The sequence below is a fragment of the Eubalaena glacialis genome, chromosome 2, assembly GCF_028564815.1.
Source record: "Eubalaena glacialis isolate mEubGla1 chromosome 2, mEubGla1.1.hap2.+ XY, whole genome shotgun sequence".
Lineage (NCBI taxonomy): Eukaryota > Metazoa > Chordata > Mammalia > Artiodactyla > Balaenidae > Eubalaena > Eubalaena glacialis.
In genome coordinates, this window is record NC_083717.1 from 31,034,686 (window position 1) to 31,058,697 (window position 24,012).

At 43.0% G+C, this 24,012-nt stretch overlaps 1 protein-coding gene across 1 annotated transcript in view; it reads right to left on the reverse strand.

Annotated features, from left to right (window-relative positions):
- Nucleotides 1-24,012, reverse strand: part of TARS3 (threonyl-tRNA synthetase 3) — a 51,069-nt gene that overhangs the window by 7,215 nt on the left and 19,842 nt on the right. The window contains exons 10-15 of the mRNA XM_061179747.1: nucleotides 23,614-23,712; nucleotides 15,215-15,381; nucleotides 13,386-13,548; nucleotides 6,801-6,938; nucleotides 4,511-4,588; nucleotides 4,326-4,426 (exon numbers count right to left, since the gene is read on the reverse strand). Coding sequence (XP_061035730.1) covers nucleotides 4,326-4,426; nucleotides 4,511-4,588; nucleotides 6,801-6,938; nucleotides 13,386-13,548; nucleotides 15,215-15,381; nucleotides 23,614-23,712 — 746 coding nt within the window. The remainder of the gene's footprint in view (nucleotides 1-4,325; nucleotides 4,427-4,510; nucleotides 4,589-6,800; nucleotides 6,939-13,385; nucleotides 13,549-15,214; nucleotides 15,382-23,613; nucleotides 23,713-24,012) is intronic.

Below are 24,012 nucleotides of genomic sequence, written 5' to 3' on the forward strand. Positions count from 1 at the left end.
TTTTGGCTGTGTTGGGTCTTTGTTTCTGTGCAAGGGCTTTCTCCAGTTACGGCGAGCGGGGGCCACTCTTCATCGCGGTGCGCGGGCCTCTCACTGTCACGGCCTCTCCCGTTGCGGAGCACAGGCTCCAGACACGCAGGCTCAGTAGTTGTGGCTCACGGGCCTAGTTGCTCCGCGGCATGTGGGATCTTCCCAGACCAGGGCACGAACCCGTGTCCCCTGCATTGGCAGGCAGACTCTCAACCACTGTGCCACCAGGGAACCCCTGTGGTGGCTTCTCTTGTCATGCAGCACAGGCTCTAGGCACGTGGGCTTCAGTAGTTGTGGCACATGGGCCCAGTAGTCGTGGCTCACAGGCTCTAGAGCGCAGGCTCAGTAGTTGTGGCGCACAGGATTAGTTGCTTCGCTGCATGTGAGATCTTCCCGGGCCAGGGCTCGAGCCGGTGTCCCCTGCATTGGCAGGCGGATTCTTAACCACTGCACCACTGGGGAAGCCCCTTTGCTTGGTTTTTGTTATTGTTGTTGTTACTGTTTCTGAAATTTTTTTTCCATTGCACTTCTTAGCAGGTTGTCGCTAATATATATGAAAGCAAATTGATGTTTGCGTTTTGACCTTATTGCTAGGTACCTTACTTTATTATCAGTTTTAATTTTTCTCCATCTGATTCTATTGGATTTCTAGACATCTTAGCATCTACATACAATGAAAATTTGGCTCTTTATTTCAATATGTCTACATATCCCAGAACAATTGTAAGACTACAAATAGGCTAGTCACCTTCTTCTCAACTAAGTCGAGATGTTATTGCTGTTTTCTAATAAATACTCCTTACCATTACAGGAAACTTCATTTCTGTTCCTCTCACAGGAATGAATGTTACATTTTATCCAATGCCTTTCAGCGCTGTTGAAGGTAATGGGTGACAATACGCTTCGTAATGTTAAACCACCCCTGCTTTCTTTTTTTTTTTTTAATATTTATTTATTTATTTATTTGGCTGCACCTGGGTCTTAGCTGCGGTTGCTGTGTGCGGGATCTTCCTGGCAGCATGTGGAATCTTTAGTTGCGGCACACGGGGATCTTTAGTTGCGGCATGCGGGCTCTTAGTTGTGGCATGCAGGATCTAGTTCCCTGACCAGGGATCAAACTCAGGCCCCCTGCATTGGGAGTGTGGAGTCTTAAGCACTGGACCGCCAGGGAAGTCCCAAACCACCCCTGCTTTCTTGGGTAAAAAACTTACTTGATCAAGGTGATGACCTCGCTGCTCCTCCCTCTTCTCCCCTCATATCTAAGCCACAAACAGATCGCATTGGTTCTACCTCCAATATATACCCCAAATACCTCCACTTTTCTCATCTCTATGTATCACTGCCACCATGTTCTGTCATCATCTCTTACCTGGCCTACAGACCACTGCTTCCACTTCTGCTTTCCAGTCCCCACTGTCCACACAACACCTAGGATGATGGATGGATGGATGGATGGGTGGATGGGTAGATGGGTGGATGGATGGGTGGGTGGGTGGGTGGGTGGATGGGTGGCTGGGTGGGTGGATGGGTGGATGGATGGATGGATGGATGGATGCGTAGATGGGTGGGTGGATGGATGGGTGGGTGGGTGGGTGGGTGGATGGATGGGTCGCTGGGTGGATGGATGGATGGATGGGTCGCTGGGTGGGTGGATGGATGGGTCGCTGGGTGGGTGGATGGACGGATGGGTGGATGGATGGATGGGTGGATGGCTTGCCTGATCTACTGCTCCTCCACATCCCCCTTGGATGGCTAGTAACGTTCAAATTTTGTTGCACTAGTTGGGTTATTTTGGCATAAAGTCCCCCTACCCCTAATTCTTTTTGTTCATTTTGGTAGGTTACTGGGGAAAGATGATTTTGCAAATATGAACTTAAGACACCATCTTTTCCAAAAGGCCTGAATTTATTCTTGAAAGTTCCGTGCTTTCCCCTTTAACCTTTGAGAATTTTTATTATTCTCATGTCCTGATGTAACTCCCTGTATGAACACTTCAACTATTCTTCAGCTCTTTACCTTCTCACAGGATGTAACTCTGAGTGTAGCTCTATAACCATTAATCAAAACACAAGTTGGAGAATCCAAAATAAAATTTTTGTTGGTTGAACATACATTGAGATCACTGCATAAAATCCTACACTCTGGGAATTTGGTGGCTGTTCATTTATTATAAGAATCTTATTAGGAAAATATTCTATTAAAAATTATTAGACTTAAAATATGCCAATAATTTTTCCTTTTTAAATTAATAATCTTGAGTGAAAGAGAGCTCAACACATTATCTAATTAACACCACATCTAAAACTGGACATGGTGAGAAGAGGAGAGTTTAAAGAAATGATGTTGTGATTTTTGTCTAATTCAAGTCAGTGGAATGGTCTTTAAAAAGAAGCTGGTCCCGGGCAGAATGAAGTAAGCATGCCACACCTGACTCTCTTGCTGAACGCAGACGTGGACCCTGGAGAGAACATGTAGAACAGCCACCCGAGGGCTGGGAGGAGTGACTGGTGCCGGGGGATTGCCGAAGAAGGCCAGAATCTGAAGTGCCACCAAACTGCACTTAGTTTTTTGTCATTTTGTCTTCCAGTTTGTGTGGCCTGGACTCAAAGACAGCCCACACGCAAGAATACATACCAGGTGCAGACAGGAAAAGCTTCAAGAGAAATCCTCACTTTCTGGCCAAGAGCCAGAAAATAACTGCTAAGTTTCAGAAAAAGTGGGGGTGGGGGACGTCCTGGAGTTTTCTTCTGTTTCTTTTTTCTCCTCTCTTCCTCCAGCCCCCAGCATTCCCACAGTGGCACAGAGACTAAACAGGCACCTAAAACTCTAAGGAAGGGGATCCTTCTCTCCGACCAGAACAGCTGTGATCCCAAGCGTACGTGAATCCCTGTGCTCTCTCTCTCTGGCTGGCCTCCTGATGCCTGGTCTCTGACACAGACAGCCCTGGAAACAGCATGCGGAGCAGGGAAGCTAAAGCCCAGCGTTCTGGCCACAGGACTACAGAAAGGGACTTCAGGGAACCAAAAAGTGCCCGGGAAATACAGAGAGCAGGGGGCGCAGAAGAGCTGCCCCATAAAGGGGTGTATGAACTCGGCTGGCCTCACCTCTCATTGCACATGCTTGGATCCGACCCTAACAGCACATAAAAGGCTTGAGAATTGGACTGTGGGACTTGGCCCCTAGGTGGTGCACACAGGACAGGAGGCCTCGCTGAGGCCAAGATCCACAGATGGTCATATCCCTTATATACAATGGCTGGTACAGTGAGCCCAGTCGGCCCTCCATATCCATGGGCTTAACGGATATGGATACAGATTCGGATACAGAGGGCCGACTGTATAGGCTCAGAAAACTGAGCTGACGTTGGAACCACAGAAGGCGGGTTAGAAATTACAGCCTGAACCTGCCCAGGCAGAATGACTGCTAAAAAGTCAACAATCCCCTTAGGATTTAAACAAGACCCAGCATCTCACAATATAATATTAACAATGTCTGGGATGCAATTCAAAACTACTCAGCATATTCATCACCAGGAAAATCTCAATTCCAAACAACAGATTATGGAAAGGGAATAACAGTAACTCTGCAGTGGGGAAATCTGGCAAACTTTATTTTAACCAAGTGATGGAGGTTACATCACTGGTGACAAGTCACATTGATGCCATGCACACCCTTGATAGGATGAGCCACCCTCAAAAGGTGATATACAGTATGATCCCACTTGTGTGGAATTCTGGGAAAGTGATGGAGAGGAGGTCAGTGGCTGCCCAGGGCTGGGGTGGGAGGAGAGTGTGACTGTAAAGGAACAGCACAGGAATTTGCTTGCCTGATGGAACCACAATTGTGGTGGTGGGCACACCACTCTATACGATGTTAAAACTTACAGAACTGTACACACACACACATATACACACAAAGTCAACTTTACTGTGAGTTAAGAAAAAATTTTTTAAAGAAGTTGTTGGTTTGCAGTGATGAAACTGCCTTTTTTCCTCTGCTTTCCCTGGTAAATATCATCCTTAAGACACAGACCCAGGGTCAGCCCTTTATGAAGTCTCCCCCTCTGCCTCAGGGAGATTTCTCTGTTTGGGTCATGTTTCCACGTCCTTTGTTCATAGCTCTAACCAGAAAACTAAAGCTGACCTCCAACTAGATTACAAGCAGGTAAACAAATATATACTGAGTATCTTGCACACAGACAGACATTCACTGATGCTTGTTTCCGTACTGCTAATGCTCAAATGACAATAATTAAGATATGAGTCCTACATTATTCATCACATTCAATCACTCACCTAACATATGTAAGATTAAATCTTACAGGCAGTTGGAAGTCCAGCTGAATTGTAGCACACTGATGGTATCTGCCAATAGCATCCTTGATTTTTATATCAATCTGTAAATTAAATGATGTTTGCTTAGGGACAGGTTTTATTTTTCTTTTAAATTTTACTTTTTTTGAAGCATATGGCCTACTTACTTTAGGACCATAAAATGCTCCATCTCCCGGGTTCATCTTCCATGGTTTCCCAAATTCCATCAAGCTATTCTGTAGTTGCTATTTTTTTAATAAGAAGAGAACATTACTTACACTTAATCACCATATACTTATTGAACCTCTTTCACATTCAATAAACTACTGAGCAAGGACTACGTAAAGAAAATTAAGATGGTACTTACTCTCAAGAAACATACACATTTTAATTGGGGGAGAAAAAAGATAACTTACTAAACTGTTCCACTGAATTCCAGGTAAGTGATAGAGGGGTACTTTGGGCACTTCCACGGTGCAGGCCCCCTCTGCCCTACTCTCTCCAGCTCCTTTCAGGAGGCGCCTCCACGCCGTAAAAGGCAAGCAAGATGTGGCCTTGCTCCTCGTGCACTCTGTGTTCAGAAGACCGGGGGACAGGCCTTGCACTCGCTCTTGCTTCTCCCCCACCTCTGTGCCTGCAGCTGGTGGGCAGGGCCCCTTGGGACACAGAGGCTGTGGAAGCAGGAGGCCCACTCTGGTCTCCAGACTCAGCCACGCAAAGTCACCCAAGTTAGCTCACAGTGAGGCCGCTCCACACTGACGGTGATGGGGTGTGCACACGAGCATTAGTGATAGGGCTCTTTGAGTCTTCCAGCCACTCCCTGTGAAAACGGCTTCTCTAGGAAGCACCCAGGCATCCCTAAGGCCCTGGCCACAAGACTGTCACAACAGCAGGCAGACTCCTGTCATCGCCCCAGCACACTGGAGCCGTGAGGGGGGAGACACTTGGGAGTGAAGCGCCCGACAGGGAAGGAAAGCAGTGGTGGTGTCTTGGGCCAGGCCAGCGTCACCCAGAAAGCCTCCTCCAGGGCCTCAGTCAGAGCAGGTCAGGAGCTGCTCCTGGCCAGACCCCAGGGGGTCCCTCAGGGACTCAACCCTCCTGAAGAGGCTTCCCTTGTGCTCAGGGCTAGGAAGGCCACCTTCACAGATGAACTTCACAAGCTGGAGCTGCCCTCCCCCGACTTTGTTTCTGAAGGGAGAAGAGACTGTGACCCATGTTCTCAGACAAAACAAGGGCCTGCTACAGCAGGTAACAGCGATAGTAGGGGCTCCCAGGGAATTAAAAGTGAAAGAAAGGCCAGGTTTGGGGGAAGAGCATACAGCAGAGGTCACTGCGTCCACTGCTCTGTCCTCTCCCTGGGGACACCGGGATAGGAAGGCCTGATGGGAGGGGCCAAGGCCAAGAAAGCTTCGGGTTGACACAAGGTCTGGGAAGAGGGGACGTCTGGGCAGAGCTGGAACCGCCACTCCCAGGCCTGGCCCGGGGACACTGCCCGGCACCTCTTCTCCCTGCTGTCTGTCCTGCCCCACGCATGCCAGGTCTCTGGCTCCCAAGACCACTAGCGTCTAGACTGTGGGACGTGCTGGGCTTCGGACACATCAGTTTGCTTGTGCTTATGTGGGAGGGGCTGGAATATTCTTAGGGATCTAATGACTCACTGCAACTCTGGGAAAGTGGAACCCAAGAGAGGTTTGTTTTTTTTTTTAATTAATTTATTATTTATTTTTGGTTTCATTGGGTCTCTGTTGCTGTGCGCGGGCTTTCTCTAGTTGCGGCGAGTGGGGGCTACTCTTTGTTGCGTGCACGGGCTTCTAATTGCGGTGGCTTCTCTTGTTGCGGAGCATGGGCTCTAGGTGCGTGGGCTTCAGTAGTTGTGGCTCATGAGGGCTCTAGAGCACAGGCTTCAGTAGTTGCGGCACGTGGGCTCAGTAGTTGTGGCTCATGGGGGCTCTAGAGCGCAGGCTCAGTAGTTGTGGCACACGGGCTTAGTTGCTCCACGCCATGTGGGATCTTCCTGGACCAGGGCTCGAACCCGTGTCCCCTGCATTGGCAGGCGGGTTCTTAACCACTGCGCCACCAGGGAAGCCCCCAAGAGAGGTTTGAGGTTAATCCAGCTCCAAGGAGCTGATGGACCTACATCAGTTCCAGTGGCAGAGGCCAAACCAGAGCTGCTGAAGAAGGAGCCAGAGAATTTCTTTAAAAACTTATGAAATTGGTTATTAGTGACCAGCACTGAAAAGAATATAAATGAAAACCTGATATAAACTAAAGTGTGAAGCAAATGTAAGGTACTGCTCTTATCATTGTTTTGAAGAAAACTAGATTAACAACATTCTACAATGGGCACATTTATCCCAGAACTTCCAATTTTAAATTTCCATTGCAAAGCATTGCATCCTCATGCAAGGTATTTTCCATATTCACAAAAATGAAGGGTAACACTTTGTTTCTCCCTACCTTTTCAGCTTCATCCCATATCTCAACCTCCCCTAGAAAGTTTTCAGGTCTTGTTGACAAATTTAATTGAAAGGAGAAGCCAAATGTTGAGTAAACGGATTGCAAAAACTGCAAACACCCTTTTATTTCTTCTTCAATCTGAAATTAGAGCAAATGAAAAACCTTAAATAACACCAAATTTAAACCTATTTATGGCATTAAAAAACATTCTTCTTGTCAGATAGAAATAAAGCGTGCTTTTACTATAGTCAATGGCACTGTTCGGGTTGTTGTCTTTTCCTTACTCGAATATTCACGGGACGCCCGCCAGGTGCCAATGCACACAGGCTGCTGGAGGCCCCCATGGTCCAGCGCAGGGCTGGGCGAAGACCCAGGCGAGGGTACCTCTCCGTGCACAATGCCACACAGGAGGAAGGGTGGCTGTCCAGAGGAAGTGATGGCCAAGCTGCAGCCAGAGGAGAGGTTAAGCGTTCTCCACGGAGGCAGGGCAGGAGCTCCCGGAGCAGAGGAAACACTGAGGGTGAAGACCCACAGGATGGAGGAGTGGGCCAGGGCAGGACAGCCGTGGGAAGCTGCACGTGACGGGACAGACGGCACAGAGGGAGCATGGCAGACAGTCAGGATAGAGGCAGGCCGGGGCCAGAGAAAATGCAGTGCTTTCAAAGCCAGGGTAATGTCTGCACTTTTTAGCCTGAGAGCAATGGAGAACCAGTGGAGGTTTCAGCAGTGGACTAACACAGTTCAATGTGATTGTCTGAAGTACGGGAAAAAGACTGGCAAGACGAGAAGAGCAGCCCATTAGGAAGCAGCCCATTGGGATCCTTCAGGAGCAAGAGGATGGCAGCTTGAAACAGAAGTGGCTGGAATGCAGGGAATCAGATGCGTTTGCAGGATACCTGTCCTTTCGCTCACTAACAGATAGTAATTGCCTATATTGTCAGCACTGTGCTGGATGCTGGGAATTCAGGAATGAATGAACTTATTCAAGAATAATATATTTAAGAAGGGTGATCAATAGGGCTTGTGATAAACTGGACGTGAGAAGTGAAAACCAAAGGACACCTGGGTTCCTGGCCTGGGCCATGGAGAGGGTGCTGGTGCATCGCTGAGAGGAGGAGTATGTGGTGTGAAAGGCAGAAGAGGGGCCAACCTGGGCCTGGCCAATGCAAGGGTGTTTGTGATGGCCAAGCAGACACGCCCCCCAGCCCCTGGAGGGCTTGGAGCTCAGGGGGGACAGCTGAGACGCAGCGGAGGTAGGAGAGGGACTGAAGCCAGAGAGCGCAGGGTGAGAAGAGCACGGCCAGGGCTGTGAGGCTGAGAGACAGCATCCTTAACAGGGAGAAAGACAAGCACATCTAAGTGTGGACGAGATGGGGCAGCAAAAACAGAGACGTAGAGAGAGGGGACAAGTAAGGATCTGCGTGTCACCAGGGATTAGGTTTTGGGATTTTCATCAGTGGAATCATGCAGCCCTTGCTCTTTTTTCTGTCTGGCTTTTTACACTCAGTAGAATTATTTCAAGATTCATTCATACTGTTGTGTGCATCAATAGATCATTCTTTTTTCTTGCTGAGTGGTTTTCCACTGTATGGATATACCACTGTTCCTTTATACACTCACCTGTCATTGGGCTGTTTCTATATTTCAGCTATTTCAAATAAAGTTGCTATGAACACGTGTGGACAAGTCTTTGTATGGACATGTGCTTTCTTTTTCTCTTGGAAAAGGAAAAGGAGTAAGATGGCTGGGACATATGGTAGGTGTGTGCTTTACTTTAAAGAAAAAAATTATTTATTTACTTATTTGGCTGTGCTGGGTCTTAGTTGCGGCACACAGGATCTTCGTTGCCGCACGTGTGATCTTCATTGGGGTGTGTGGGATCTTTAGCTGCGGCGTGCATGTGGGATATAGTTCCCTGACCAGGGATAGAACCCGTGCCCCCTGCTTTGGGAGCGTGGAGTCTTAACCACTGCACCACCAGGGAAGTCTCTGCTTCACTTTTTAAGAAACTGCCAAACTGGTTTCCAAAGTGACTGTGCTGTCTTCCATTTCCACAACTAGTGAGTGCGAAGTCCATCCCCTCCACACTCCCAACACGTGTCAGAGTCAGCCTTTTACATTTTAACCATTTTAGTTGGTGTAGAGGCAGCTCCTTACGGTTTCAATCTTCATCTCCTTAGTGACTAATCATCTTGCACCCCTTATTCATGTCCTTCTTTGCCATCTGTCATCTGTCATCATTCATGTCCTTCTTTGCCATCTGCCATCTCCTTAGATATGTATCTTCTTCTGTATATATTCTTTGACTATTTGAATGGTCAAATCTTTTTGCCCATTTTTTAAAGTTTAACTTTTTGAGATTCACATGCATTTGTAAGAAATAAGACCGTGGTACCATTTACTCAGGTTTCCCCAGTGGTGATATAATTTTTGCTTCAACCGTCAAACACAACTCAGAAAACTCAAGAGAAAAAGGAAAAGGAAAAGGAATATTTATTGTATTTAACCATGTTTTACTTTTACAGTTGTTCTTTCTTCCTTCTTAATGTTCCAAGACTCTTCCTTTTATCATTTCCTTTCTCTTCAGAGAAATTCCTATAGCCATTCTTCTAAGGTAGGTCTAATGTCTTGATTTCACCTTCATTCCTTAAAGACATTTTTTCTGGACATAGAATTTTGGGTTAACAGTTATTTCAGCATTTGGAAAATGCTGTGCCACTTCCTTCTGGCCTCTGTTTTGTTTTGTTTTTGATAAGAAATCTGTTTGTTGTGTTTTTTTTAATTTTTTTTTTCCTTAATGGTAAGGTATCATTTCTTTCTCACTGTTTTCAAATTTTTTTCTTTTTCTTTAGCTTTCAGAAGTTTGGCTATAATGTGTCTTGGTGTGAATTTCTTTGGGTTTATCCTGTGTGGACTTTCTCAGCTACTTGAATCTGTAAGCTTATGTTTTTTGCCAAATTTGGCCAGTTTTCAGCCATTACCTCTTTGAGTACTTTTTCACCTCCACCCTACATTTCCAGAACTATTTTCAGAACTATTCCAGAACTCTGGTGACATAAATATTAGGCATTCTGTTACAGTCCCACTCGTCTCTGAGGTTCTGTTCATTTTTCTTTCCATCTCTTTTCTGTCTGTTTTTCACATGGTGTCATTTCTACTGGTGTCTTCAAGTTCACTGATTCTTTTCTCTGCCTCCTCCATTCTGCTCAGGAATCCATCCACTGAATACTTTGGTTATTACATTTTTCAGTTCTAAAATTTCCATTTGGTTCTTCTTTATATCTTCTATTTCTTTCCTGAGACTGTCTATTTTTTCATTTGTTCCAAATGTGCTTGTAATTGCTTATTAAAGCATTTTTATGATGGCTTCTTTAAGATTCTCATCAGATAATTCTAATATCCCTGCCATGTCCACATCAGTGCTCCTACACTGCCCTTTGTCATTCAAGTTGAGATTTTCCTTGTTCTTGACGTGATGATTGATTTTTGATTTCTGAAATCTAGATATTTTGGATATTATAAGACTTTGGATTTTATTTAAACTCTTCATTTTAGCTGGCTTCCACTGATTCTGCTCCAACAGGGAGGGAGCAGTACTGCCTGGTTATTGCAAAGCAGGAGCAGATGTCTGGGTTTCCCACTGGGGACCGCAAGGGAGGCAGAGGCTCCTCATTACTGCTGGGTGAGTAGGAGTTCTGCACCTTAGTAGGTTTCCTCTGATAACACCTCAGCTGGGAGAGGCAGGGGTATCTTGGTACTGCTCCCCACGTGGCCTTTAGCAACCCCCAGGGTGCACGGCCTCATTACTGTGGAGTGGTAGTAGAAGTTTTGTCTCTCCACTCAAGCAGGAAGTGGAAGAGGCACCTTGTGACTGCCAGGTGAGGGTGGAAGTCCAGGCTCCCACTTAGTTTCCACTGACATTATGGGGTGGGTGTGGGGAGATCCCTGTTAATGCCTGGCAGGGATGAGTAGAATTGGTATGATTTCTTCTTTAAGTGTTTGGTAGAATTCACTAGTGATACCTTCTGGGCCTGGAGTTTTCTCTGTGGAAATGTTGTTAACTACCAATTCAATTTCTTTAATATGTTGTTAACTACCAATTCAATTTCTTTAATAAACACAGGGTTACTCAGATTATCTATTTCTCCTTGAGTAAAGTTTGGTAGTTTGTGTTTTTCAAAGAATTTGTCCATTTCATCTAATTTGTCAAATTTACTGGCATAAGCTTGTTCATAATACTGCCTTATTACCCTTTTAATATCTATAGGATCTGTAGTAATGTCACTTCTCTCAGTCCTAATATTTTTTTTTCTTTTTCTTTCCTTTTTTTTTGGCTGCGCCATGCAGCTTGTGGGATCTTAGTTCCCTGACCAGGGATCAAACCCGGGCCCCATGCAGTGAGAGTGCAGAATCCTAACCACTGGACCACCAGGGAAGTCCCCAGTCCTAATGTTTTTAATTAGTATCTTCTCTTTTTTCTCCAACAAAACTAAAGGTTTATGAATCTTATTGATCTTCTAGGAGAACCAGCCTTTGGTTTTTATTGATATTGTTGTGTTGTTCAAGGGTTAACTGGACAATATTTTCTAATTTCCCTTTGATTTCTTTTTTTTTTTTTTAATTTATTTATTTATGTATTTGTTTATTTTTGGCTGCATTGGGTCTTCACTGCTGTGCGCGGGTTTTCTCTGGTTGCTGCGAGTGGGGGCTACTCTTCATTGTGGTGTGCGGGCTTCTCATTGTGGTGGCTTCTCTTGTTGTGGAGCATGGGCTCTAGGCACGCGGGCTCAGTAGTTGTGGCTCATGGGCTCTAGAGCGCAGGCTCAGTAGTTGTGGTGCACGGGCTTAGCTGCTCCGTGGCATGTGGGATCTTCCCGGACCAGGGCTCGAACCCTTGTCCACTGCATTGGAAGGCGGATTCTTAACCACTGTGCCACCAGGAAAGCCCTCCCTTTGATTTCTTATTTGACACATGGGTTATTTAGTAGTGTATGATTCACCTTCCAAATATTTGGAGATTTTCCAGATAGCTTTCTGTTATTGATTTCTACTTCAATTTCACTGCGGCCAGAGAATGTATTTGGTACAAACTGAATCCCTTTAAATTTATTGAGACTCATTTTATGGCCCAGAATATGGTCTACCTTGGTAAATGTTCTGTGTGCACTTTCAAAGAAATGTGTACTCTGCTGTTATTGATTGGAGGGTTCTATAACTGTCTATTAGGTCAAACCATTTGATAGTGGTCCTTTGCATGACAATTTTAATTTGAATTAACATGAAAACCTGAAAAAGTAAACACTAACTTCTAGGCAATACTGAAAAACAAACACATCCAAAATTCCACCAACCCCCTTAAAACAGTCCACTTAATGTACTTAAGTTAATAAAATTGGAGGAAACTTAAAAAAATAATAATAAATTTCATGTCAAGAAAAACAAACAACCCAATCAAAAAATGGCAGAAGACCTAAATAGACATTTCTCCAAAGAAGACATACAGATGGCCAGCAGGCACATGAAAAGACGCTCAACATCACTAATTATTAGAGAAGTGCAAATCAAAACTACAATGAGGTATCACCTCACACTGGTCAGAATGGCCATCATCAAGAAGTCAACAAAATAATAAGTGCTAGAGAGGGTGTGGAGAAAATGGAACCCTCCTACACCATTGGCAGGAATGTAAACTGGTGCAGTCACTATGGAGAACAGTATGAAGCTTCCTTAAAAAGCTAAAAATAGAGTTGCCATATGATTCAGCAATCCCACTCCTGGACAAATATCCAGAAAAGATGAAAACTCTAATTCAAAAAGATACATGCACCCCAATGTTCACAGAAGCACTATTTACAACAGCCAAGGCATGTAAGCAACGTAAGTGTCCATGGACAGATGAATGGATAAAGAAGATGTGGTGTGTATACATATATATATACGCACACAACAGAATAGTACCCAGCTATAAAAGAGAATGAAATATTGCTATTTGCAGCAACTTGGATGAACCCAGAGGTTATCATACTAAGTGAAGTAAGTCAGATAGAGAAAGACAAAAATCATATCATTTACATGTGGAATCTAAAAAATGATACAAATGAACTTATTTACAAAACAAAAACAGACTCACAGACACAGAAAATAACTTATGGTTACCAAAGGGGAAAGGGAAGGGGGAGAATAAATTAGGAGTTTGGGATTAACAGACACACACTACTTTACATAAAATAGATAAACAACAATGTGATTTATGTTCCAATGTATAATAATAAAATTATCTTTACTTTTTATTTCTGTCAGTGACTGATTGTTAAAAATTTTTAAATAGCATCAAACAGAACTTCGAATTTTCAGAGAATTAGGTTCCTTTATAATAAAATAAATTATGTTCGAAAAAAACTTTTTCATGTCATGAGATTACTGATCTATGACCCAAATTAGAGAATCACAAAATGTTGGAGCTGATGGGCCCTCAGAGACTAGACTGAACAACACATTTCACAGTGACTCTGAAAGACTCAGCGATCTGTCCAAGGCAGCACATGGGACCTGTGCTGACCACGCCTCCCCCGTGTCCCCGTTTACCTGCTCCACAGTGCAGAAGATGTGAGCGTCATCCTGCTGGAAGCGCCTGACGTGGGTCAAGCCACTCAAAGTTCCCAATGGCTCATTCCTGTGAAGAGCTCCGAAGTCAGCAAATCTAATAGGCATTTCCCTCCATGATCGTGGACGATGGGCAAACATCAGACTAGAAAAGACACAATGGCACACAGCTTTTCCTTAGCATGGAAAAGATTATGTAATGATCTAGGTGTTAATAAGGTACAGTTAAATGCCTCAGGATTTGTAAACACCTTATTCTGGTTCTTAGATCACCAATTTTACAAAAATTCTTCTCCCATGAATTAGTGAACCTTGAATTTACATCACTGCACACTCTGAGAAAGAACCCTCTTATCTTCTCCAGAATGCTGTTCCCTACTCTCATTCACCCAGGGAATATCCACTTACCGTTTACAATCCATTTCAAAGGCTACTTCTTAAGTGAAGCAGCCCTGGACACTCCCCCAGAAGGGCTAGTCAGGCTTGCCTCAGGCTCCAAGAACAGCTGGAATTGCCACAATTTTGACACTGGTCTTGCTATTTTTATAACTGACTGTCTATATATCTGTTCCTTCCCCACTCTGCTCATGAGCTCCGGGGGGAAATGGATTGCATCTGAATCACCTCTGCATTTCCAGCTCCCAGCACTGGAAACACTCGGCTAATGTTCTCTGTTGAATGAAAGGCCTCTCTTCTGCAGGAAGCACCCCTGGCTCCCATATCCCATCACTACTAGGCCACTGTGGTCCTGCTCTTCCTTGTTCTGAGACATGAAAATACAAAATTACATTCTCTACTTGTGTTCAGCTTTCTTCTAATTCTATTGAAATCACAGCTTCAACTGGTACCCAATGGGAAACTGAGTTAAGAAGTTGTTAATACAGGTGTTTTAGAGAATGCAAAGCACTAGGTTAGCCTCCACCTTCTGTTTTTAAAAAGAGGTTATAGAATATTTACATAACAGTTTTTAGAAAATTAAAGATAAATATATATTTTTTACATGCTGCCATCATAAAGTTGAACTTCTTTCAGTCTTTACTGAAAAGGGCAAAGAGCTTTCTTCAATGTCCAGAGGTTTGTTTTAAGTAGTTACCTTCTAAGGTAAATTTACCTGAAACTATGTAGTTGATGATACAAAGCTACAATAGTTAGCATATTTTTTTGTGGAGAATTGTATCTGTTCACTTCCAGTTGTAAAATCTGCTACTCTTACAAGGTTGCATTTGCATACCATGCAACTTTATGATAATTACATTCTTTCACAGACTCTAAAGACAACCTTGATTGTAAGATGCACCATTATTTTATACATCATTAAGAAAGAAAATAACCATTAATTAAATTATGGCATAATGTTAAGATAACATTTATAAGATGCGTCCCAATTTCAGGGGTAAAGCCAACTTAGAAACAATGAAATCCAGTCATCTATTTTGACCTCACTGTTCTTGTTACAATCAACCCAAATAGTATGTAAGAACTAGATGTTCTGCAAATACGTATATTTGAAGTATATTACTATTAGGAAGAGAAATATTACAATAATTTATAAAGTTGATATGTAACATTATCCTCTGAGAAGCACAAAATACTAAATGGTTTCCAGCTAACATCCCACACCTGTCAAACATATTTTAAAAAGTAAATTTATTCTCTAGAATGAAATAACTTGGTAAAGATGATTTCTAACCACCACTCTTCAGATTAAAGGAATCACTTAGTTCCAAAAAGCAAAATAATATTAAAGACTAATTGTGAGGAAGTCTGCTATGCGCTTATAGGCACAGATCTGCTTCACTTTTAATACTCACCAGTGCCCCGGACAATTCATGGGCTTAAGGGCAAAAGTGTCCTTGTCAATGTCAAAGGTGAACATGTTGTCACTGTAATGCTGCCAGTGTCCAGAGGTTTCCCAGAGCTTGCTGCTGTACACGTTGGGGGAGAGCACCTCCATGAAGCTGCGTCGGTGGTACTCCTCCTAAAAGAGACACACACGCAAAGTTAAAATCTGCTGGGACAGGTCACAACTCCAGGCAAATAACACTGTGAACAAAGGTTTTTAAATTCAGGATTATGTCTTACATTAATTCATGGTTAATATGCCCTTGGCTTTAAGGGTGGTACTTTATGGATCATGAAAGAAAGATTAGTGTATGCTCAGTATAATTTTCACATTAAGTATATTTGTTTTATAGTATAATAGTATATAGTATGTAATGTTTTAATTCTTTGAGAATTAGTAATTGAAATACTATATATATAAACTTTCTGTAACTACAAACTCCCAAATCCGTGTACATTCCAGATAAACAGCAGGGGTTTTTTTTCTATTACTTAAGAGGTAGAATAATTTTATAACTCAATAAGCCTCTGAGTGCCATGTTAATTTACAGTTTGGACCCATTTAGTTTTAAATAGAAATAAAGCTGGGAATTTGAATTTGTAATATTTTAAGTGGTTGTTATCTACTGAGTCATGAGCTGGCTTTGCTCCCTCCCTGTCAACTAACAGCTTCCCTCATTGCATCACTGGGGTCAGGAAAAGAGAGTCTTGTTTTCAAGCAGAGTTCTTTTACTTTAACTTTGCTTTTTTTTTCTTCAAGTTATCAATCTGATGATCTCTGTTCACTGTTTCTTAGAGTTTCAACATTTGTTAATCATTTAATGGGCATCTGGCACAAACCTAGATCACCATATTTTAGCTAAGTAAAAATATATTTTTTATACAATTAAAAAAATAAAACATACTATTTCAAAATTACTACAAAGAACAGTTTTGCATCACTGACAGGGATATATTATTTGTCGCTCTTCAGCTGAGCATCTTTTCAGTCCAGTCATGAAGAGCCTGGGTCTCAGCTATCCAGTAAGCTTCTTTACTTAACCTTTGTTTTTACCAAATCGGAAAATTTCAACAAAATTATAGGTTACTATGAATGGCAGTAATTATTTAGTGGTAAGTCAGATGGCTCCATATACTCAGATTAAACAATGTCCCAGCTACTTCCCTGGTGGCGCAGTGGTTAAGAATCCGCCTGCCAATGTAGGGGACACGAGTTCGAGCCCTGGTCCGGGAAGATCCCACATGCCACGGAGCAACTAAGCCCGTGCACCACAACTACTGAGCCTGTGTGCCACAACTACTGAAGCCCACGCACCTAGAGCCCGTGCTCTGCAACGAGAAGCCACCGCAATGAGAAGCCTACGCACCGCAACAAAGAGTAGCCCTCGCTCGCCACAACTAGAAAAAGCCCGCGTGCAACGATGAAAATCCAACACAGTTCAAAATCAAATAAATAAATAAATAAACTTAAAAACAAACAAAAAAAACAAAAAACAAGGTCCCAGAAATTAAAGGGGTTTTTGTGTTTTGGTTTCTTTTTACTAGAGGTTACTTTTAAAGCTAAGCTCAGGAGATAGTAATTGATAGATTTTTTTAACCCACTCTGGACACAATCATGTTAGGAATTTGTTTTGTTGAGGTGTTTGGAAACGATTATAAACTATGCCCTATGAGGGCAAGTGTCATTTTGTTTGCAACTTATTTTATGCAGTTTAGCAAAAAACAACGGCTATATTTATACATAAAATGTATAAATATATTGCATGTATACCACCTTATCTCTGTATAATATATGTGTGTAATATATATATATATTGTTTTGTCTCTCTCACATGCACATACATGTCAGAGAGAGAGAAAGCAAATTGGCAAACTTAACAATTGATGAATCTAGATGAAGGACATATGTACGCTCACTGTACTGCACTTTAACTTTTCTGTAGATTTGAACTTTTCGAAAGAAAAAGTTGGGGAAAAATATATCTGAATCCATATTATCAATTTCTTTCTCTAAAGAGTAAAGAAAATCAAGTCTGAGCAAGAGCAAAGTCATGATGACTGAGCAGTCTATAGCTCAGTCTGATCTGAAGAAATCCTGAAGGCTTATTCTGAAGATTAAAAAGCATATTTCATCCCTGAAGTAATAACTTCAGACCATAGAAGGTACTGAATCTCCACCTGCACCTGTGATTTTGCCACCGGAAATAGCACCTAAATATCAGTGCACAGAGAAATTCTCTTAAGTAATTTTTCATTATAAACACTAAAGTGATTCCACTTAAACAGATCCTTTCCAAAATCACACTAAAATACCAGAGTTTTAATAAAAGCATAAATCTACAAGGCCAAAGAGAAAAAGGAGAGGAGATGACAGCTATATACTTACAAATCTGGAAAGCAGATGAGCAACAGCCTCAGCAGATCTGGGAAAGCTGAAACTTTACGGGAGAATCCCAGAGGCAAGACTACTCTGGCTGGATATAGATTTCTTGGCTTCACATTTTTAAGGTATTGCTCCTGTCTTCTATATTTTAGGGTTTCCATCGAAAATTTCATTTCTTTTATGACCAATGATGTTTAACAATTTTTGTGTGTTTTTTCTGCTGTTTCCATTAACAAAATCAAATATCTAGGGATAAATCTGATGAAAGATGTGTTAAGACCTCTAAAGTAGCAATAACAAAATATTGTTGATGGAAAATAAAGACCTAAATGAGTTGACAAGATTTCCATATTTATGGATTGTTAAACTCAATATTGTTGTCATTATCTGCAAATTAATCTATAGATTGAATATAATTCTAATCAAAATCCCAGCAGTGTTTTTTTCCTTTTTTAGGAAATTGACAAGCTTCTTGTAAAAGTTATATGGAAATGCAAAGAATAGCCAAAATAATCCTGAAGAAAAATAATAAAATTAAAGAACTTAAACTACTGACACCAAGACTTAAAATACAGTTACAGTAATCAAAGCAGTGTGGTACTGATGCAAGGTCAGACAACAAAGGGACCAGAAGAACAGAATAAATACCCGGAAAAAATATATACGTGATGATTTGGTTTAGGACAAAGATTCTGCTACAGTAATAAATGGTACTGAAGTTACTGGATAAGCACAGAACCGCAAAATGAATCCAAGGTAAATCATAGCCTTAAGAGTGAAAGCAAACAAGTTTTTAAACAGAACAAAGAAAAACAGTTTCATGACTCTGAAGTCGGCAAAGATTTCTTAAATAGGACGTGAAAAACACTAAGCAGAAAAGAAAAAAAAATAAACTGGATTTCATTAATAAACATAAAAAGTGTTGGTCCAAAGACATCATTAAAAAATAAATCAAGAAGCCACAGACTGAAAAAATATACTTATTACATATATTTAACTAAGGACTCAGATTCAGAATATAGAAAAAAATTCCTACAAATCAACAATAAAAAGACAACCCAAACTTTTAAATGGGCAAAATATTTAAACAGGAGCTTCACAAAAGAGAACACCCAAGTGGCCAATAAGCATATGAAAAGATTCTCAACATCACTATCCATCAGGGATATGCAAAATAATGCTATTATACCAAGTGTTAAAAAAGAAATAACAAGCCCCAAACGGGGTCACTTACCCCCAGGACAGGAAACCAAGACAGTTTCAACCCCCCCCACCCCCCAGAGATGTGACCTTTACAACAGCCCATCTGAAACGTCCTGATCAGTACCGGTGAGGTAACTGCCTGAGAAAGACAGACCCTGCTGTTCCTCCCCCAGTAGAAGACAGCCTGCCTGAAATAATCCTTTCTTTTCATTTGCTAACACCTTCTCGCCCCCTCCCCTCCTTCTACCTATAAAAACCTTCCATTTCGTACAACCCCTCCTACTGCTGCTGATTCTTGAATTTCTGAATAAAGCCAATTAGTTCTTCAAATTTATTTGGCTGAATTTTGTTTTTAACAGTGTAGAAGAATTAAATAGTCATATATTCCTAGAAGGAGTAGTAAGTGGTTCAACTACATAAAAACCGTTCAGCATTTTCTTAAAAAATTTGTCATTACTTCCCCAGGACCTAGCAATTCTACTCCCAAGTAAATACCCAAGAGAAGTGGGTTCTTGGGAGCACCAAAGACATGATCAAGAATGTTCACAGCAGCTTCATATGTAATAGCCCCAAACTGGAAACAACCTACATGTGCATCTACAGGAGAATAAATAAACAGATTGTACTATAGTCATAAAATGGGATAAATCAAAATACACACAACTTGGATGAATCTCACACATTAAGTTGAACAAAAGAAGCCAGAAACACAATAGTGAATACTACGATTCCATGTTATAAAGTTTAAAACCATGGGTAATTTATCTATGGTAACCAAAATCAGCATAGAGATGATCTCAGGGGAGGGAAGGGGAGGCAGGTACCAACCGGGAAGAGACCCAAGAGGACACACAACAAGATGAAAGGTTCTTGGTCTTGATTTGAGTGTGGCTGGTAGATGTGCACACGTGAAATGCTTCAGATTTGTCCACTTTAATGAATGTAACTTATATTTCAATCAGTAGCCTCCCTCCACATGCAGTAATATTGTTAGGGAACCGTTGACCGAAACCGCCCGCCTTGGCCAGGCACGATGATAACCGCTTGCCTGTGTTGTCTCACAGCAGGAGGTCCTGATAAAGAACACGGTGCTGCCACCGAAAACTAACCGGGAGAATTCGGGAGGGGCTGAAAGGAGAAGGGAGGAGACGCCAGCCCATAATATGTCCTGCCAACCTCCCAGAAACCCTCGTGCTGGAATCCATCTTGGCTGAGAGATGCGCATGCCACCAGGAAGGACCCTGAGTCACCAAATATGGGCCAAGCAAGATGATTGGCCAGAGACAACCTGAAACTAACCCCATCACCATGAAACCCGAGACTTCGAGCCACGTGGAGAGCAGTCCTCCTGGGTTCCCTTACCCTACTGCTCTCTGCCCGGGCGCCCCTTACCAATAAAGTCTCCTGCTTTGTCAGCACGTGTGTCTCCTCGGACAATTCATTTCCAAGCGTTAGCCAAGAGCCCGCTCTTGGGCTCTGGAAGGGGTCCCCCTTCCTGCAACAACATAAGGGACCTAATGCAAGAACCACCCCGATGAGCCTAACACTTGGAACCATGAAAGATAAGTTTTAATCAGCAGTTTTAAGCTACTCAGTTTCAGGACGGTTTTCTAGGCTGCGATAGAACAGACAACGAGGACAGCATGTGCACTGGCCATGGGTGCTGCTGCACCAGTAACCCTAAAACAGGGGGCTGTGGCTTTAGGGCCAAGTGGTGGGCAGAGCTAGAAGGGCCTTAAAGAAACTGTCTCTGACGAGCTGAACACTAATAGGAAGGAAAATGTTACTGGAAGTTGAAGAAAAGAGGACCCTTGTTAGGTGGTGCCAGAGATTTGGTAACCCTGTCACCCCAGGTAACACAGAAAATAGAAAGAGTCCCCAAAGAACTCACAGACTTAGCTGGGGGTGTCCGGGCAGAAGGTGGAAAGGGACAGCCGACTTCTAACTGCCTGTGACAAAATACAAGAAGACAGAAACTAGAGAGAGCACTAATACGTTTCTGAGACAAATTTAGAGGAAATACAAAGGTGGCAGGACCTACCGGATTCAAAAATAAAACTTTCTCACCCTCAGACCCTCCCAGCAAAAGAGTCACAAGACTCTTGAGGACAAAGGTAAAATCTTAAGGGTGCGGCTGTCTGCCCTTTGCAAAGACCTCGGAATGAGCTGAGTACCCAATGGAGCTTTAAGAGTCTTAGGACTGCGCTTTGTACACTCAGTTAAAGATGAGGCCTTTACATTTTTAAGTGTCATCTCCCAGCAGTCTCCCAGGCAGCCCTGGGTAGGGAAGGATCTGTCCCAGAAAGAGACGCAGGGATGGCTTTTATCTAAGCGTTGATTATAAACACTGTATGTAAAAGTGCCCCCCACACTCTTAAAGGAACTGTACTAGCTGGAATTGAAAAGGACAGAGACAGCACGAAAAGAAATGAGGTCTCTGGACCCCAACCTTCACAGAAGGAATCAGGCTGGGGACACTGAGAAAGCTGCTCAGAGGTCCACACAGGCAGAGAGGCTGACTCGGAACCAGGGCCCAGAGGGAAGAGAACTGAGTCCTGAATAACAAGCGTTTTCTGACCTTGGAGCAGGGAAGACGGGTGGGAATCAGGGTTTCGACAGATCACCGACCCCAGCACCTCCTTCTGCCCCCATCCCTTCCTGAGTGGGAATGTCCCCGGCCTCCTACTCCTCCATCATCATTTTATAATGTGGCGGGGTGGGGGGAGTGGGGTGGCCCACAGGTAACCTGTCTCTTTAGTCCACAGGTCTTACACTGACGGGAACTCTACCTGAGGGGCTACACCTGAGAAGCCTCCTCTGCACCGAGATGAGTTACGAGCTTCTGCGCTGATGTGGTAACCAGAGGAGACTCGGCAGACATTTTACTCAGCACTCAAACACATTCAAAGGGCACAGCTGACTCTCCTCCAGCCTTTGGGGGTTGAAGACATAAAGAGCCACCAGACGCTCAGCTGGAAGCCCCGGGGGCCAGGCCCCAGACACAAGGGCAGCCTGTGTCCCATCCAAACGCAAGCCCAGCCCTGACTGAGCTCAGTCTCTGCACTGAGGGCTTCTTCTTCCATCTAGGCGATGGGTAACTGCTCAAGTGGGAGAAAACATCACCCAGAGCCTCTGCAGGTATGTTTACATACAATATCCAGCATAGAATAGAAAATAATCAACTGTGGAAAGAGGCAAGACCGCGTACCAGAAAACCAGGAGAAGGCAAAGTCTCTGAGAGGTTTTTCTTTTTTGCATGGAAACGTCGATTTCCTCAGACACGGATATCTGGGGGTTCAGAGTTCTTCACCTCATCTGTGTGCCAACCATTCCCCTTCCAAGCCTCAGAGACCCCCGTCCTTCGACCAATGCCCTTACCTCAGCGGAAGAGACCACTGGGCTTATGTATATAAATGACTGTACAGTACTGCAACCCATACTATCAGGCCTTGGGCCTGATCATCAGCCATGTCTGTCTTGCATCTATAAGAGATAAAAGATTCTTTTAAGGCCACCATAGAGGCATCCTATTTATTCTCCACACATTCCACCTCCAACCCAGGGAGTTCAAGGTGCCAGGGGCTGTGCTGATTTTCCAGCAAAGACAGCACACCCCAAACAGCAGCTGTGATGGCCATTACTACCTGGTGAAGTCTGACACCCTTCAAAGACTCTTCAGGTCTTACCTCCCTGCTCTCTGATCTCCTCCCATGGCTAAGCAGTGGCCAATCCCTGTGGAAGGCATGCAGCCCACAGAGGTCAGCCTCCAGGCGCACAGCCGAGAAGAGAAGGAAGGAAAGCAAGTCAGAGAGTAACCAGTACAGGCCGCGTACCTTCTCAGGAAGGCACTGCAGAAGGTGGTACCCCCAACGAGAGGGACAAGCAAGGAAGAGGAAGACATGGGTCAGGGGAGAGGGGACTCAGCACAGGAAAGACAGGAGGGGAGTAGCCAGGGCGATGACGAAAAGAAGTCCTAAGACATCGGTTGTCAAGAATCTTAGCAAGTCAATTCTGGAGGGAGAGGACCAAATTTGAAGAAAAAAAATTTACTTAGAGATTACCTGAATCATCAGAATACACTGCAAGGAGTTTCAGAGTTTTGATAGAAAGTTGAGGATGAATTAGTGATGGGTACATAGAAAACTGAGGAAATGAAAGTTTTAGGTAATTATTAATTACAGGAAAGACACAGAAAGTACAGAAAGGAAAAGTAATCCTAGTAGTCTGCCTTGGTCACCTCTGAACAACATCTACATAGTCCTAATGAAGACTTTCTACTCTATGAACTTGTCCTATTGTACAAGTAGCTATTTTACAAAACTGTTTTTTCACTCTTTGCTCTGGAGCTGCCAAATCACCCAGGAGTCACATAATTAACAATGGCGGGGGGCACCAGTGGTCCAGGGATCACATCCTGAGAAGCAATGATACTTCACAGTTTAGCATTCTGTGCCACACAGAACCCTTCCTCCTTCCTTCTCTCAGGGGGAGTTCCACACTTGGTCTGAAGTTTATCCTAGTATCCTACGTGCTCTAGAAACTTACATGGACAAAAGGTACATTTAATGAAGTCCAAGGATAAATGTAAATATTTAGGGAAAATACAAATTGTTTCAATGTTTTTAGTTGAAGGCACAATGTGGCATTTCTCTTTGAGGTTCAAAATTCTTAGTATTATTAAAATAAAATTAATGGAAATGCTTGGCCATTTTACGATGAGAGAAAATAGTAAAATGTAAAATGGAGTTGAATAAGTATAGAATATTTTAAAAATTAACTTACTCGTATGAAATCCATAAGTGTATTATAAACGAAGGCTCCTCTGGGAAGAAAGAAACAGCTTCCAGGACTCAGATCATGGAAGAAGAAAAGTTCTTGTTCCTAGATTAAAACAATAATTGCATTTCATTTTCACTGTCGTTGCATAACATTTACTGTATACAAATGATACACTAGGAATAAAACATATACTCAGTTATTTCCGATTCTAATATTGACATTCCAAAGTCCCTCAATACTGTACTTGAATCTAACTACATGTAACAGCACATGTAAAATTACAACTCATACTTATGGTTATTTAGCTTTGAACTTGGCTTTTATTTCACCCAGTATTTACTGCTGATTCCCTCCTCGGCACCTTGGAGTATGGATCTCATGGAGAGACATGGCTGGAGGTAG